At 38.6% G+C, this 18,570-nt stretch overlaps 1 protein-coding gene, 1 long non-coding RNA gene and 1 pseudogene across 3 annotated transcripts in view; all 3 read right to left on the bottom strand.

Moving 5' to 3' along the window:
* The window catches only part of LOC148186146 (betaine--homocysteine S-methyltransferase 1-like), an 18,101-nt gene extending 12,783 nt beyond the window's left edge, over positions 1-5,318 (bottom strand). Inside the window, exons 1-2 of the mRNA XM_088071451.1 lie at positions 5,204-5,318; positions 4,226-4,370 (exon numbers count right to left, since the gene is read on the bottom strand). Coding sequence (XP_087927577.1) covers positions 4,226-4,370; positions 5,204-5,318 — 260 coding nt within the window. The remainder of the gene's footprint in view (positions 1-4,225; positions 4,371-5,203) is intronic.
* On the bottom strand, positions 5,208-18,570 carry LOC148186144 (uncharacterized). Of its 2 annotated transcripts, XR_015775247.1 has the most exons (6): positions 16,495-18,570; positions 9,572-9,659; positions 7,583-7,670; positions 7,252-7,384; positions 5,794-5,918; positions 5,208-5,380 (listed from the first exon to the last, which is right to left on the bottom strand). It is a non-coding gene; the product is annotated as an uncharacterized LOC148186144 (long non-coding RNA). The 2 variants fall into 2 exon arrangements; XR_015775248.1 differs by lacking the exon at positions 16,495-18,570 and having other exon boundaries at positions 9,572-9,868.
* On the bottom strand, positions 12,430-14,549 carry LOC148186145 (uncharacterized; annotated as a pseudogene).

Below are 18,570 nucleotides of genomic sequence, written 5' to 3'. Positions count from 1 at the left end.
AGGAGAGGTGATGCTGGCTGGGTGCTGGAGCACTTGTAGGGGAAATGGTTATTCCAAATGTTTCCATTGCAAAAATGAATGGGTTGGGTAGCACCTTTGGAGCTGTGTGGGGGTTGCTGGGTGATTGGCTACTGTTGTCCCTCTTTACCTTTTTGGATTGGCTCTTGCTTCCAAGATGTCCATCTTACAAGTGTTGTTTTTTTCTGTCATTTCTTATTTGTTTTGCTTCAATTCTTAACTGCAGCCGAATGAATCTTCTAATATTATTTTCTTTTACTCCACAGCATAATGGAAGATTGCTTGGAGAGTCCCTGAGCCTCCTTCTCCAAGAAATCCACTGTGTTGGGAAGCTTCATGAGGGAGGAAGCAGTCCTGGTCCTAAATAGTTTCTCAATGTTGTGGATGAAATCAAAGGCTTCCCGGGAGGGATGACAAAGAGCACCTGCCTTAAACTCTTCCAGGTTTACCAGGATTCTGTTTTCTCCAGCAGGACTGTCGTCATTAGGGTGACAAGAGATAGGGTGAGAAGCTCGGTCATCCGGGAGGAGCTCGGAGTAGAGCCGCTGCTCCTCCGCGTTGAGAAGAGCCTCCCTGGTGAGTTGTTCAGGGCACGTCCCACCGGTAGAAGACCCCGGGGAAGACCCAGGACACGCTGGAGAGACTATGTCTCTCAGCTGGCCTGGGAACATCTTGGGATCCCCCAGGAAGAGCTGGACAAAGTGGCCGGGGAGGGGGAAGTCTGGGCTTCCCTGCTTGGGCTGCTGCCCCCGCGACCCGACTCCGGATAAGTGGAGAAAATGGATTGATGGATGGATGGACTGTCGTCATTGTGCTCAGTTGCAGTTTTGCAGTTCTCACAGATGCTGGCAAACCTGATGAGTTTGTGGATGATGTAGCCCGCAAGGTGAAAGAGAATGCATTTCTCAGCTTTAGAGAGGTCAGGTGTTTCTCTCTTCACCGCCATCAGCTGTTCCACTCTGACTGATGGAGGGACATTTGGCTCCACTGTGTAAAGGAAGTCTGCCAAAAAGGTACCATCACCTTCCTGGTAGCTCCCTGACCTGATGGTTGTGAGGAACTGCCCCATCGATATGATCCTTAGCGCATGATTAAATTTCACTGGAGTTGGGACAGGATTTTTTGACCGCACATGGCTGAATGTGTTTTCAAGGCAGTCTTGTGTGAACCTAGCTGTCAACACAAACCTGCGTCCTTGTGACAGCATCTCCTCCTGTATGGCTAATATTGATGTCGCCATTGTCACCCCTGTTTGTATAGGCTTCCAACCTCCCTTTTTCCCAATCTTCATCACACAGAAGAGATAAACTATGTCCTGGAGGAGGGTGACAGCCTTCTGGTACTACTCCATTGTTGTCCTGCTCAAGGCTGTAATGGGATGGCGAGATGACATCAGATCAAACCAGTGATCAATCTGCTCCAGGAGCCATGCTGTGGTCATGTATGACAGAGGGCGTTTTTCTCGTTGCACCTTGTATTTCAGTCCAGCACTTGTTGCCTTACTGAAAACATTTAGGGCAGAAAAACCTCTGTTAACACACCAGGTTCAAATTTGATACACTGCATCCTTCTTTGCAGGGTTCATATTCCTGACAGGGGAATCTGCAATTCCTGCAGAGTTTTGTAGCCAGTTGGTCCGCAGCAAAGTGGATTTTTAATGCCTTTTTAATTGTGTCGTTGCTCCATTTCATCCCTTTTGTGGTTAGTCTCCCCAGTGCCTTAATTTGATCTTTGGAAAAGGTTTTCTTTATTTTTTTGTCCCTAATTTCAATGGCCTTTTTGAGAACTGTATTTTCCTTTGTAACTACACTAGTTCAATGAATAATGGCCACGCATCGTACAGATGTCTTTTTGAGTTTTATTCCTTCTTTCATCATCCGCAGACACCTCAGACACCTCAGACACCGTGAAAACGTGTGCGCCTCTTGAACCACATAGAATATTAATATTTTGGGGCCGTATGTACTTCCTCAGCAACCATGTTAGCACTCTGCTCTGTAGCCATGTTGGCGCTTCAACCCATAATGCCACACGTGCAACCCCTGAACTCTGGTCATGTGACCTATCACTCCATATCAAATACATTAATTACATAAAGAACAATACATCCCTTTCAACCAAACAATATTTTTAAAAGGTGGTATATTTTTAAATCATTTTTAAATTAAAGCTATCTTTTTAACAACCCATTTCTTACATTTTAATCAATTTTTAATAACCATGAATTGAAACATTAATGAAATTATGACAGAAAATGTAAAATTTCAAAAAGATTTCAGTAATAAATGTCTTTCAGACAGTTACATCCTTCCTTAATTTTCTTAGTTCTGCCTTTGCTTTTTTGCTGATTTTTTCTTGTCTCTTTAATTTTTTTAATAGATCTGACTGACTGATTGCTGGCTCACTGGGAAACTGACTTTTTGGTGGTTCACTGGTTAGCTGACTGGCTGCTGACTCACTGGTTAACTGACTGGCTGCTGACTCACAGGATGGCGTTGGTTCTCTGTCTCGCATCACTAGCCATGTCCTCCCTTTCTTCATTTTACCATACCCCTCTTTGAAACTGACCTTAGTAGAAGATATGACAGAATTAGTTTTTAAATAAAAGTTGCTTGAAAAAAAAACTATGACTTTAATTATTAACAGTTCAGACTTATACCTGCACCACTGTGAACACTGTGACTGTGATCAGAAGCTATTGCCTCAATATTTACAGGTGGAGTGGTGCACCGTGTTAAGGGGGCCCGTCTCTTTTTGACCACAAGGCGATGCACAAAGATGGTTGGAATTGCATCTGTCCGCAGCCTAGACTTGCCCTTTTTGATCCTGACAAACTGGTCTGCCTCAAAATGTGCCTGCATAGGGACTTGAGTTTACTTTCCACACACAAAATTTTAATTTTTTCTATCTACATACATATCCCTTAGTGGTTAAACGCACAAGTTCTTGGGGAACAATTAACACTTACTGGGAAAACATAAACTCATTATAAATCAAAAAGACAACAGAAAAAACTAAATTTGTATGTTAAGCATTTACAAGTCATGAATTTTCATGGGGGAAAAGATCTCACCAATTTCAAGGCAGTTCCTCATGGATGCTTATGTGGGTTTGTCTACTAATTTTTCTACTTCTCTTTCAACACAAGAACTTCAGGAGGACTCTGGAGCCTGGAGACTTCCTGCTCTGAAACAGCAACCTCCTTTCCTCCTTATTTTTAATAAATCAAATTCTAAGCTACCAAATGTTGTGGTCTTTGTTTGTGGAAAAAGTACAAATGTAATTTTGGTGTATTACCTCACATATTTTTCTGTTGTTGTAATCACTTGTTACATTGAGATTGCTGTTGCTGACTTTTATCATCCATGTTTTTCTCCTTTCTTTGTCAGCTGGGAAATCGTACATACGTGCACCTTTCTCTGATCGATTTGGGCACCCCCACGCAGCACAGCAAACCATGATGGAGACTACATGAGCGGAAAATACAATAGAAAGGGCAGAGACAAACTGCTATACATGCTATTGATATTTTTGAGTCTATTAGATTTATGCATGTTAAAAAGATCAAATCTACATATATATTTATGCTGGTGCTGCTGCTAGGCCATTGACCCTTCGTGCTGTCAGCTGTCAGTCATTGATAGTCACCTGTTGGTCTCCCTTTCTAAAAGTCATAAAAATTACATTAGTGATTCAATAACTTAAATTATTATAGTATCAATGAATTTAAGGTTGGGATTAAATCATTTAAAGCAAGAAAATGACTGCAAAATGCTCTGTAACCCAGGTAACAGGGACCTTAACTGTCACCAAGACTAGTAAACCTGTTAAATCTGTTAACACTAATCCTCATATATCTAATAACTTCACACACAGCACATAATGATATTGTTGCTACATGCGCGCTTCATACTACTACATACGTTGTGTTACATAAATATTGTAAATTGATGCATTGATTGACCACTAATTACCTAAAAACCGGAATTTCCTTTCTCTTAACCGTTGTTTTAAATGGGGCGCCAGCAACTTCCGGGAACTATTTGAAGCCTCCATGTGTCACCCGAGCATTTTGAACTTCCGTTGTCAGTACTCTGTTTATTCTAGTGCACTAGCCCCACCCCAGCGGGTGCGGACATGGATGAGCAGAGAGGACGGCTGGGCGAGGCTTTTTGAGAGAAAACGTGAGAAAAAAAGAAACCTGTACCTCGCTCTGATCCAAGGCTTGGTGTGCATCTCCAGACCACTGCCCCACATGCCATGTTTCTCAGAGCCAGGGGGCAGGAAACCCCTCTCACATGCCAGCTCCTCAGCCAGGGCGCGGGTGTGATAGGGTTCAAATCCGCAGCAGCCTCCGGCGTAACGGATACCGCATCGCACGCTTCACGGGCGTATTTCTGCATGTCCCATCTGGTCAGGATCCTCGGCTCCAGACCTGTCGCAGAACACACAGCTGAACATCAGTGTCTTCCATTTAACAGTGTTGAAGGCCAGGCCAGGGACGTTTCTAGGACTTAAGGACATTTCTAGGATTTTAGGACATTTCTCAGATTTTCTGATGTTTCTAGGATTTTAGGACATTTCTAGAATTTAAGAATATTTCTTAGATTTTAGGATGTTTCTAGGATTTAAATTTGTTTTTTGTTCAGGTAGTTACAAGAATTTTAGGACATATCGAGGATTTTAATATATATTTGGATTGTAGGACATTTCTAGGATTTAAGAATGTTTTAGGACTTTAGGATGCCTTTAGGATTTTGGGACATTTCTTGGATGTAGTTACAAGAATTTTAAGACAACTTTAGGACATTTTCTAGGATTTAAGGATGTTTTTAAGATTTTAGGTAGTTTCCAGAATTGTAGGACATTTCTAGGATTTTAGGACATTTCTTGGATTCTAATTTTTTTTTTTAGGATTTTAGGATACTTCTAGGATTTTAGGACATTTCTTAAGGTCCTTTTCAAGGATTTCAGAAAAGAAGGGACATAGCTAGGACCTCTGTCGAGGTTGCAGGAGATCCTCCACTGCCATTTTTGATAAACAATCTCTAATTTGATGCTGTTTATGGACTCTAGCACATTATGTATCCTTAAAGTACAAAAACAATTCCCAGTGTGATTCACTTCATTTCTTTTGTTAATTCAGCCCATGGGCCGGTGATGAATATCACCGGTGAATACTTACTGAAAGGGAACTCGGGCAGTGCGGTGATATTATGGCCGCTGCCACACTCAGGAGTGCGGTAAGCCATCGGCTGGGTCATGTAGTGAGCCTTCAGCCCGGCTCCCTCCTTCATCATCTTTGCAGTCTTCACACAGGTCTCTGGGTCAAAGTGGCAGTATACACCCACGATCTGAGCTCCTACAGAGAGGAGTCACAAAACGTTATCACTGCTCATCATCATAAGTGGCAAGGTTTTTAAAAAAAAAAAAAAAAAAAATTTTCATCAAGGTCACCATATCCTCGGAAAGATTGTACCTCAGTTTCCTGTGGGGTTTCAGCAATAGAGGGTCGTTCTTTGGATTTTAAAAGGGACAGAATGCTGATTTTAAAATGTAAAAGTTCAGTTTGTTAATGAGGATCTCTGCCTGTGAACAGCTGCATTAAGTCTTTAGTGACTCTTAAACCTGATGATGGAGACTTGGAATTTGTGACAGAAAACCTGAATTACAAACTGTTTGATAAACATGAGCGAATGCATTTTTACTGTTCACCACATACCTCCGCAATCAAGAAGTCCACATTTTTCTGGACAAAGACGTCCGTCTGTTTACCTTAAGAGGGCTTTGACTTCAGTCTCGCTCTTGCAGCTGAGGTAAGCTCCTCCTGCAACCAGAGCATCACCCTCATCGGCCACCTCCCTGGTCAGGTCACAAGCTGCTTCGTTTATTTGCTGCCCCTGAACGTCAGAGGACACAATGAATGCAACTGGCTTTCAATTACTGCAGACGCTGTAAACAACATTTAATAATTATTAATAAATTAAGTAAGCATTGGTGGAGTGACATCACTTTTCTTATGCTGCTGTTTGACGCCTTTCACTAATATTTCAAACTGAGAACTCTGAGCAACTTGGTGAAATTTATGTCAAAAACATGGAAAAAAGGATATGAGCAGCTTGGCAAGAAATGTCCCTCAATTTGCAAGAAATTAAAAGATTAACAAAATCATTTCACAAAAGCTAGGGAAAAACGTTTTGGGGAAAAAACGAGTGAAATACTATATGTATAATTGTCATTATCAACCTGGGCCATAACTCACCAAACTAAACTGCAACCTATTTTCCAGTTGAAAACATGAGCGGTGAGAATCATTGCCTTCTCTGGTCCAAGAAGTCTAACTAACTAAGAACTAAATATTGATCAAATTAACAGCTTTTGAGCATGGCTTGTCAATAAAATGCTTTCCCCCTTCTTTCATAATCTCTTTATCACTAACAATCAATTTCATGATTACTCCACCCTGAAAAGCACTCCAGTTTTGTCCCCAAATCACGAACCACTTTATCCCAACTGAATAAGACATACTTAGGTTCCAAGATATGGAATTCATTTTCTCCTCACCTGGTTAGACTTTTTCTTTATCATTCCTGTTCCTCATAACCTTCCTGAGGTAAAAAGGTAACGTCTGCAGACTTACATGCCACACAAGTTTAAGATTTGAATAAACTTGTGTGGCATGGAGTAAGTCTCCTTCCTTCTCCCTCCTCTTTCCTCATGTGCACTGTTTTTGGAAAACCTTGCATCTATGTGATGTGAGGTTTTAAAGGGTTAAGCTGCCAATAAGGGCCCATATTTCAGCAATAATTGAACACATTTGATAAACCAAGTAAAATGACATTATTCTGCACATTATATGACATAAAATTACAATTAGAAGTTGTCCTATTGTACTGTTTTTCTTTATTTAAAAAGGAAGCTCTCAAGTTAAAATAATCATCAAATATTCATGTTTGACCTTACATTGAAAAAAAACTTTATTTCATAAAATCCAATGGATTTCAATGGTTATGGATGGATAAAAGCGACCAGTGGGGCAGGGCAGACGGTATAGTGTGGATGCACCATCAAGGTCTGTGAGCGGCCCTGCTGCAGGTAGTTGGAACAAGAGGCTTCATGCGCAGCTGCTGTGACACAGCTGGTGCACTGAGGGAACAAGATGTCTCTTAGACCTTGACTTTCAAGTTGGGAAACACATGCATGCACAGAGACATGAAAATAATGATGTAATACCTGCTTCAGGGTACTCGGCTGCAGCCTCAGGTGTCCACGGTCCCGCTTTGGCATAACCTCTCTTCTCAAGGGCGAAGACAAAGCCTCCGTCCCCAATAACCATCTCTCCTGCATCCAGACTCTCCAAAATCCCCTGTGTGACATTCAAGTGTGCATGAAGCACAGAGAAGTTTGTTACATGGCATTATCTTGACGTAAGCAGTATGCAAGACACCTCTGTTTGCACAAAAATGCACACATGCAATTAAATTTCTGACAAAACTAAAAACATATTGGTATAATATCTCTGTGGTGCACATTAACTTAAGAGACATCTTATTCACTCACTCACCCTCTTTGCTCCTGGTGCCATGATCATTGCAGCAGTAACCGGCCCTCTCTCCTCAGCCACAGAGTCCCACTGAGTTTGCAGAAGCACTCTGTGGAGGCAACCATGCTACATTTATAATCCAATAAGGGTGTGGTGCTGCTGATGTCACCAAGAACCACCTGCGTCTTATATACTTATCTCTTTTTTTTCTTTTTCTTCTAGCAAGTTTGCAGCCTAATATTCACAATGTAGCAGCAATGCATGACTCTAGGTGCCCTATTGATATTTTCTGGAATAACTCAATCACTTTACAGCAAGGATATTGAACTTGCTTTGCTTGGGGGCCTGCTTTTGCAAAATGACAGGAGGCCAGGGGCCCCATATATCTTTTGGAAGATCTGAGGACATTTCTATGATTTTGGAAGGTTTCAAGGATTTTAGGACATTTCTAAAATTTTATGACATCTCTCGGACTTTGGGACTTTTTTAGGATTTTAAGATATTTCTAATATTTAAAGACATGTCTAGGATTTTAGGACATTAGGGTTGACATTATGTATTTTATGTACTAAAAGAGGTCTGCCAGTTGGGTAAAACACACTCTTATATTTCCACTTGGCTAACTGTGCAGATGCAATATGTCAGCTGAAGCTTATTTGCCTTGATTTCTTTCAAAAACATGGGAAGCAGGCAATGAGCGATGAAAGAAGATATCCCCAAAAGTTAGCAAAATTAGTAAAAAGTACAAGAAAATCACCTGGAAAATACTGTGGAAAAAGGGAAAAAGAAAACAAAAACAAAAACCAAGGAAATTACCTAGAAAAGGTGCTTAAGAATATAACTAAAAAAAATTTAAAGTACAAGAAAATTACCTAAAAAAAAGTGTGGAAAAAAGAAAAAAAGTTGACTGAGTTGAATTACCTGGAAAAGGTGCTTAAAAACATAACTATCTTTATCATAAATGAGTAAAAAGCACAAGAAAATGACCTAATGATTAGTGTGGGGAAAAAAGAAAGAAAAAGATAACAAACGTAAATATAAAGTTTAAAAATTAACAAATGACCTGGACAAGGTGCTGAAAAATATAACTATCTTTAACATAAATTGACATCTGTAGTTATGATAATTATGGCTATAATTTCAAAAACATGGGAAGAAGGCATTAAGCAATGACAGAAGAAATGACCCAAAAATTTGCAAAAAGTAAAAGAAAATTACCTGAAAATACGTGTAGGAAAAAGAAAAAGAAAAACAAAAAGAAGAAGAAGAAAGTTAAGAAGAAACATAAGGAAATGACATGATAAATGTGCTGCAAAATATAACTAACATATATTTAAATCTGTAATTATGATAATTATGGCTATAATTTACAAAAAATGGAGGGGAGGGAATAAACAATGACAGAAGAAATTAGCCAAAACATTAGCTAAATTAGTAAAAAGCACAGAAAAATTACGTGGAAAAAGTGTGGAAAAAAGACAAAGAAAACAAAAAGAAATAGAAAGTTTAAAAATAAGGAAATTACCTGAACAAGTTGCTTAAAAGTATAACTATCTTTAACATAAATTAGTAAAAAGCACAAGAAAAAAGCATAAGAAATTACCTGGTGTGGGGAAAAAAGAAAAAGAAAGTTGGGAAGAAATATCAGGAAATGACCTGGAAAAGGTGCTTAAAAATATAACATAAATTTACATCTGTAATTATGATAATTATAACTATAATTTCAAAAACCTGGGAAAAAGACAAGAAGCAGTGATACAAGAAATGACCCAAAAAATAGAAAACACGAAGCCTCCAACTCTCCAAAATCCCCTGTGTGACATTCAAGTGTGCATGAAGCACAGAGAAGTTTGTTACATGGCATTATCTTGATGTAAGCAGTATGCAAGACACCTCTGTTTGCACAAAAATGCACACATGCAATTAAATTTCTGACAAAACTAAAAACATATTGGTATAATATCTCTGTGGTGCACATTAACTTAAGAGACATCTTATTCACTCACTCACCCTCTTTGCTCCTGGTGCCATGATCATTGCAGCAGTAACCGGCCCTCTCTCCTCAGCCACAGAGTCCCACTGAGTTTGCAGAAGCACTCTGTGGAGGCAACCATGCTACATTTATAATCCAATAAGGGTGTGGTGCTGCTGATGTCACCAAGAACCGCCTGCCTCTTATATACTTATCTCTTTTTTTTCTTTTTCTTCTGGCAAGTTTGCAGCTTATTATTCACAATGTAGCAGCAATGCATGACTCTAGGTGCCCTATTGATATTTTCTGGAATAACTCAATCACTTTACAGCAGGGATATTGAACTTGCTTTGCTTGGGGGCCTGCTTTTGCAAAATGACAGGAGGCCAGGGGCCCCATATATATTTTCGAAGATCTGAGGACATTTCTATGATTTTGGAAGGTTTCAAGGATTTTAGGACATTTCTAAAATTTTACGACATCTCTCGGACATTGGGACTTTTTTTTAGGATTTTAAGATATTTCTAATATTTAAAGACATGTCTAGGATTTTAGGACATTAGGGTTGACATTATGTATTTTATGTACTAAAAGAGGTCTGCCAGTTGGGTAAAACACACTCTTATATTTCCACTTGGCTAACTGTGCAGATGCAATATGTCAGCTGAAGCTTATTTGCTTTGATTTCTTTCAAAAACATGGGAAGCAGGCAATGAGCGATGAAAGAAGATATCCCCAAAAGTTAGCAAAATTAGTAAAAAGTACAAGAAAATCACCTGAAAAATACTGTGGAAAAAGAAAACAAAAACAAAAACCAAGGAAATGACCTAGAAAATGTGCTTAAGAATATAATTAACAAAATTTAAAGTACAAGAAAATTACCTAAAAAAAGTGTGGAAAAAAGAAAAAAGTTGACTGAGTTGAATTACCTGGAAAAGGTGCTTAAAAACATAACTATATTTATCATAAATGAGTAAAAAGCACAAGAAAATTACCTAATGATTAGTGTGGGGAAAAAAGAAAGAAAAAGATAACAAAAGTAAATATAAAGTTTAAAAAATAACAAATGACCTGGACAAGGTGCTAAAAAATATAACTATCTTAAACATAAATTGACATCTGTAGTTACGATAATTATGGCTATAATTTCAAAAACATGGGAAGAAGGCATTAAGCAATGACGGAAGAAATGACCCAAAAATTTGCAAAAAGTAAAAGAAAATTACCTGAAAATACATGTAGGAAAAAGAAAAACAAAAACAAAAAGAAGAAGAAAGTTAAGAAGAAACATAAGGAAATGACATGATAAATGTGCTGCAAAATATAACTAACATATATTTAAATCTGTAATTATGATAATTATGGCTATAATTTACAAAAAAAAGGGGTGAAGGGAATAAACAATGACAGAAGAAATTAGCCAAAAAATTAGCTAAATTAGTAAAAAAGTACAGGAAAATTACCTGAAAAAGTGTGGAAAAAAGATAAAGAAAACAAAAAGAAATAGAAAGTTTAAAAATTAGGAAATTACCTGAACAAGTTGCTTAAAAATATAACTATCTTTAACATAAATTAGTAAAAAGCACAAGAAAAAAAACATAAGAAATTACCTGGTGTGGGGAAAAAAAGAAAAAGAAAGTTAAGAAGAAATATCAGGAAATCAGACCTGGAAAAGGTGCTTAAAAATATAACTCACATAAATTTACATCTGTAATTACGATAATTATAGCTATAATTTCAAAAATGTGGGAAAAAGATAATAAGCAGTGATACAAGAAATGTCCCAAAAAAATGAAAAAATAATAAAAAGTACAAGGAAATTACTTGAAAATTTGTGTGGGGAAAAAAAGAAATAGAAAGTTTAAGAAAATAAGGAAATGACCTGGAAAAGGTGCTGAAACATAGAATCACCATAAATTTAAATCTGTATTTCTCATAATTATTGCAACAAAGTTGCACACAGTTAACATATTGCTTAATAAGGAAAACAGAAAGGTCACATTAAGTCCAGATTAGATTTATTTATATATTTTTCTTTTTTTAAATTAATCAACCAAATATGCATGTCTTTAGACTGGGAGGAAACCGGAGCACCCGGAGAAAACCCAAAATTGCACAAGGAGAACATGCAAACTCCACACAGAAAAAAAATCAAAAAGTATGGTGTGTAATTAATGTCAAAAACCGGTACAAACAAAAAATAGTATGCGCAAGAGGAAACAACGTCCTCGTGAGGGAGCTTCAGACTTGGATTTTTTTTAAAAAAAAAAACATGCAAGATGCACCATGCACCATGCATGCTTCAAACTGGGAGGAAACCGGAGCACCCGGAGAAAACCCAACAATGGCACAAAGAAAACATGCAAACATCATACAGAAAAAGGTCTAAAACTATGGCGTTTGATTAGTCCCAAAACCGGGTACACAAAGAAAAGTATGCGCGAGCAGACAAGCATGTAAGTCAGAGAGCATTTTTTCAATGCACGTGCAAATGAGGTCCGGATGCATTTTGAGAGATGGGGAGAGTGGCTGAGATCTCCCAGAGCAAAGTCAGGGTCAGCCACTAAGCCTGCCTCTCAAAATGCATCCTTTTGAGCAGAACCGAGCGCGTAGGGAGACTAGACTGTTTACAGGCTAGACTAGCCTGTAAACAAACGACAGTAAAGGCTGTCATCACCGCTGAATGCTCAGTCGAGGAGTCATGGCCCCGTGCTTGCAGACCTCATACGTGTGCATGGAGCAGAAATGCTCTCTGGCGAGGATGCTTTTTACTCAATTCATGCTATTCTGCGTGCACACAGGTTTTGAGACTAATTAAACGCCATCTCTTTTTGCTGAGTCAACAGTGCTAATCACTGCACCTAACTATGCCCGCTTTGCTAGTGTATTAGTTATTTCAATGTTTAAAGATCGAAAATGCTCTGCGGGAGAATTTGAAGGTCCTTTGAAATACATTCTTCTTTTTCTTTTTCACAACTTCCTCATCAGCAAGTGCAAACGCAGCTGCAGCTCCGTCATTTGAAGAAGTGGAGGTTGTAGCTCCATCAGCTGAGCATGAAGCAGCTGAAGCTCCCTCATCATTGCGCCGTACTGACCAAATAGGCATCCTTATTGTCATGGCTGGTAGCTGCAGCTGACTCTCCTTTAGCGAGAGCAGCAGTGTCTCTGCCACCACCATGAAGGTTAGAGGTTGAAGGTCCTTCTGAATTTTCTTGACTGGAAATCTCCAGTCTGGTCTTCCTTTTTTTGAAGAATTTGAGGACCCTGAAACACATTCTGTTTCTTTTTTTGGGACCGTCCACATCAATAGGTGTATTGGCAGCTGCAGCTTCATTATTTGAAAAATGGAGGCTGCAGCTCCATCAGCTGAAAAAGAAGGAGCTGAAATTCCGCCATCATCGGTGTTACTGACAATTGGCGCACACTCCTCTTTAGTGGCTGTGGCGGTTCTGTCTTCTGAAGAAATGGCGACTGAAGCGCCATCACTAGAGTCAGACGCAGCGAAAACACCATCATCATTGCTGGTGCTGACAACTGGCAGACAATTCACATGTCTGTGGTCAGCGTTGGTTGCAGCAGCTGAATAATCGTCAGTGGGAGCAGCACTTGCATCAGTTGAACAAATGACAGCTGAAGCTCCATCAGTCGAGCCAGCGGCAGCTGGAGCTCCACCGTCATTAATTTCACCAATAGCTGGCACATAATCACTACATGTAGCAGCTGACTCCTCTCTGTCGCCATCATGATGGTCTGTGGTCACTGAAGGTCCCATTAGATAGCCATGGCACAACTCAGGTTTCATCTTATAGAGTAAGCTGAAGAAACCTGGAAAAATATCATCCTCTCTCCTCATGTTAACATTTAAAGGATCCAGGTGGCAAACAGTCATGAGGCTATGGGCCTCATCTCTATAGGAGCTGTTGTTGTTTTTAGCCAGGTGAGCCATTGTTATAAAACTGTGTTTTAGGGCTTCCCTGGGGGTGATTCTCTTTTTAGCATCCCAATGGAGACACTGTTTTAGGAGGCTTAAAAATGCCATGCCATCTTCCAACTCAATGTCCTCCCAATGAACGAGGGATTTTAAGACTTCCCACTCCAAACTCCTTTCCAAGGGGGTCCATTCTGGCGTCTCTTCCCTATACTGGAGACCTGTTGCCTCCTCATACTCCTGCGGCGTCTTCAGTCTCCATCTCCACTGTGTTGTGTGTCCACTTCTGGAGTCGTACTCCTTGCTGAAGTACTTCCAAGTGTCCTTGCCAGCATTCAATAGATGGTCCTCTGGTTGACCCAGGATACGCACCATCTCTCTCAACATATAATATGAACCATATTGTGGAAAGATGGGAATGCCAAAGTAAATGAATGCCATGATGCATCCTACTCCCCACATATCAGAAGCTTCGGATAAGGGGAGGCCCAATAAGACCTCCGGAGCCTTGAACTGTAAGGCTGAATGCGCGAGAAAAGGTGCATTGCTCGTGTTGGAAGAGCTACACCAAAATCAATCAGCTTCACCTTGAAGGGCTGATCTTTCTGGTTGACAAACATTACATTGTCAGGTTTCAAATCCGCGTGAACAATGCCAACAGCTTTCAGGGTTTCCAGCGCTTGAAATAGCTGATGGGTCACAGGGCGGATTTCCTTAAAATGCATGGCCTTCTGATAAACCTCATCCAAAAGGTTTCCCTCCAACATCTCTAAGGCCAGGCAAGAGACGCCTTTGAACTTAAAATATTCAATCAGTCTTACAAAGTTATTTTGCGCTGAGTCAAAGGCCCTGACTTGCTCTAACACTTCCACTTCCCAATTAATATGTTCATTTATACCACCAGTGATCATCTTCATGGCCACTTTCTCACCCGTCTTCAAATCCACACACTCGGCAACCTTGCCAAACGATCCTTCACCGATAAACTGCAACACCAGGTAACAAGTGGTGTTACTGGTGAGTTCATCAAGCCTGTTTATCGGAAATCGTTCCGTGTCAGGTTCACTATCTGTGCTCCAAGATGACATTTTTGCACACAGATGTTTCAAATAGGCTGTTTACTTTCCAAACACAAGTGGAATTTACTCTCCTAGTCTAGGTCTAGAGAAGTCTTAGGCAGCGCTTAACCACTACTATACGTTTCTCTAAATTAAGACAGTATGAAGAACAAACACTTGTGTTTTGCAGGCACGCTGCTTTAAAAATGCAAAATGCTGCAGTATTATCTTCTGAAATTTGTTTTTCCACAGGTCTCAGAGTTACGATTAACCAACAGCTCTGACACAGCCACCAAATAAGAAAAGATGTACCTCAAATCCCTTTGCAAAAAGTGTTGCACAGCTCACAAGTTGATCCACCTGGAATCCCCTGCAGCACACTGCCAGCTTTACACTCATAACATTCCATTTAGCCTGTACATGACGTCATTCTGATGTCATAAAGCGCTGACTTCAAAGGGATCGAATCCGAATTCTTTTTTCTTTCGCTTAAAAAACAAATACAAAACTTTATTGACACAAATGTGACGTCATTGTTAACTTTTTTTGTTGATTAGTTGTTTGTTGTTTTTGTTTTTGCTGAATTTAAAACTGTCTGAATAAATTACAGTGAGCGTGAGTTCACCACGTAAGACCGATTCTCTCTGTCTCTCTCTGTTTCTCTCTCTCTCACTAAAATAGGAGATTTTAGTCGAGTATTTAATTTTGGCACTAATTATCCTAATTATCCTGTCTGTCTGATTAAATTACTTTAGCAACAGCGGAGCACCAGGACAGTAAAACAGCTGAAATTATGAATATTTTTATATGGTCTGGTTGACTTGTAAAACATTGTGCACGGAAAATAATAACTAATCATAATATCAATATAAAAATCCTTGGAAACAGACAGAAACAAAAGCAAGCAAATAAAAATATTTGTATCACATCAAGTTTTTTTTGCTAACAGTTAATAATAATTTTTCATAATAGTCTAAAAAAGTTAAAATTTTGTTAATTTATTTATTAATTTGTTTATGAATGAAGATTTTCACCATTAAGATAAAAAAAAAACAACGGCTCAGATATTTTATGACTACTACTCACTGACTGACTGTTACACTGGTGACATGTTTTTATGTTAATAAATATTTGAAAATGAACTAATACTGTATGATCTTTATTGAATATTATTATGATTATTATGATGGTTATTATTATTAACATTCTTTAATTATGATTATATAAAGGATACACACTGTATATCTTACATATTATAAAAATACAGTACTGTGCCAGCAAAGCAGCTGCCAGCAAATTACTGTAAATTTACAGTGCAAAGATTTAGAGTGTAACACAACTTCGCCAAAAACACATAAGACCAACATCAACAACATCATTCTACAGTCGAACAATAAACACAGTGTAATCAACCATACTGATCAGTATATTACGGCAATACAGCTAATTTCAATAATTACTCCAAATAAGGGTTTATGTATACCCATATGTAAAAAGTAGTTAACATTATGATCAGAATTGTAAACATGCATGTAGCCTATAGGTGTGTATATGTGTATGCCAGTGCATGTATGACAACATTAGAATTTCGATAATTTATTCATATTAACCTAATTATTGAATTAAGAGGAAATAATTTAAAAACAGTTCGTACTTCTTCCTGTTGCTTTTGCATTTGTTAACAGGTAATTTGTAGATGGAATGTTTATGTGGGGTTTTTTTTAATTCTTTTTGTTAAGTTCTGTTTGTTGTTCATATGTCTTCAACTACTGTTTTTGATGTGTCTTTGTAGCTCCCCCGAAGCATACTCAGACACAAGTGGTTTCCTTTAACTGGTTTAATGACTGGCATCCGCCGTTCATCATTCACCGTGAAAACTAAACACACAATATAAAATATATTCAATTATGAAGATACATGCACAGCATGTGGATAAACGTTTTGCAAAAGTAATATATACACAAACAAAAATTACCTCGTTGGCTGCATGCTACAGAGGAGGTTGATCTTCAGGCTTTGCAACAAGTAACTTCTTTAAATGAACCCCAAGTCCATCGTGGAGCAGGCCACACATTCATGCCCACTGCTAGCTTGTTAACATCCGCTAAGGTGTCTGCTGCAGCATGAGCAGCCCAAAACCTCTTCAAAATAAAAGCATAAGCGATTTCATCAAATAAAAGATAATTGCAACTTAAATTCTTACAAATGAAAACAAATATGACAACAATTACAGTCTTACATGTTCCAAATAATGACATCAACGATCACTCAATAAAATTATGGTAATTGAAAAAACAAAACAACCTTTTGCTCAGTATTCAAAGGTAGATATATTTGTGAAAGGCATCTGAAAGTAGCATGAGAAAAGTTAATCTACTCCAGGTTTCAAAGAGTTAAACAAATATAAATGGATTTGCCAATTATATGCTAGTTATGGAAAATTGACTCCTAAATTGTATACAATCATAGAACCGCATCAAAAGCTGAACTTTAATATTCAAAAATTGTGTCCCCGTTGCTTCAGTTTTATGTCTGTTGAGTTGGGTCGGTGCGTCCCGGCAGTCCTGCTTGAGGAGGACTGGGACTAGAAACAGATGTGTCTTTGTCACCATGTAGAACTGAAGCCAACAAAAAGGAGTTCTTAAACACTTGATTATGAAGCTTTTTTTCCAGGTCATTTCCTTGTTTGTTTTTTGTATATTTTTATTGTCCTGCTTATTTCTGTCCTTCCTAGTTCTATACATTTTTGGAGTGCCTGGATGACCTTCCTGTTTCAAGGTCATGAAACCTAAATTGATCAAAAAGCTAACAGTATAAGTGGTATCTCCAAATATCAGATTTTCTCCAATTTCTCTCAGTATGTTTTTTATCCACTAGATGGCAGCAGCAGTGCTAGTTAGGTCTCTCTCACGATCCAGAGAACAAGACAGGAGCACTGTTGTTATCTGCATGTGTGTTACCATGGAAAACTGTAAATAACTGAAGACATTTGTTAAAATGAACCAATGTATGTATATCACTTTGACCTCCAGAACTGACATGTTACTACTTCTTGCACCTACAAACCAAATATTAAAAGTATTGAATGTAACTTTTTACTTGTAGCTCATGAATTACTTTTTTATCGTCAATGGATGCCCAACCCTCCCACAGGAGAAGACTGGGCATAATCAAAGACATTAAAGGAAAAAAACACTCTCTCACTTATTTACAAATAGATCAATTCACTAAAATATGGTCCAAATGGCCATCCTTCATGAAAAATACTCACAGATTTTGGAGATTATGTTTGTTGATCACACTTCTGGAGTGTTAAATCATTAATTTAGGTGTGTTTACAGCTGCTCTTTTGAGTTTTTACAGCCGCATTACATTTAACTCGCGGTTGTGATCTTTAATGGTCACACTGGCTGTTGAGGCTGGAAGGCTGATTTGGAGTGGCAGCACAGTACATCTGATTTGCACATACAGTAAATTGGTCCAAAAAAGACAGAAAGAACTTTAGCATTTCAGTCTTTTCAGTATGTAAACTTAATGGACTGTGTGGAAACGCCATCTCTTGGCTTCTTAATAAACCTCAGAGGCGAGCTCAGTGGCATTTGTCGGCCTTGTTGAAGAGGTGGGCTCCTGCTGCATTAGGTCAGCGTGGCCTTTGGTGACGCCCCACCCAGAGCCCTTTAAGAGAGAGTTGCGTCATCTCCAACTCCAATGGACCGTTTGGGATCCACCTTTTAAAGGGTCAGACGTAAATAAATGCGATTTTGTATTATAATCGTATATGTATTAGTACATTCACGGTACGTTAACAGAGAGGCTAACACGCTAACATGCTAATTTAGGATACTGGAAAAAGTTAACAACACGCAACAATACCCATGTTAATGTTAATCTTACATTTCCCTCTTTACTCATGTTATCCAATGTGAGGGGATCAGAGAATAATACTTTTTGTACTTATTTTGTGCAGGTCAGTAAGAGTTTAATATAAGCCTGGCAAGGGACTAGTATTATAATGTTGAAATTACCATCCCCCACACATCTGTTTTTCATG

This window comes from Plectropomus leopardus, chromosome 20 (assembly GCF_026936395.1).
Source record: "Plectropomus leopardus strain MGB_pleo_1.0 chromosome 20, ASM2693639v1, whole genome shotgun sequence".
In the NCBI taxonomy this organism is placed as follows: Eukaryota; Metazoa; Chordata; class Actinopteri; order Perciformes; family Serranidae; genus Plectropomus; species Plectropomus leopardus.
The sequence above is the reverse complement of the archived record's forward strand: the minus strand, read 5'-3'. Positions and strand labels throughout refer to the sequence as shown.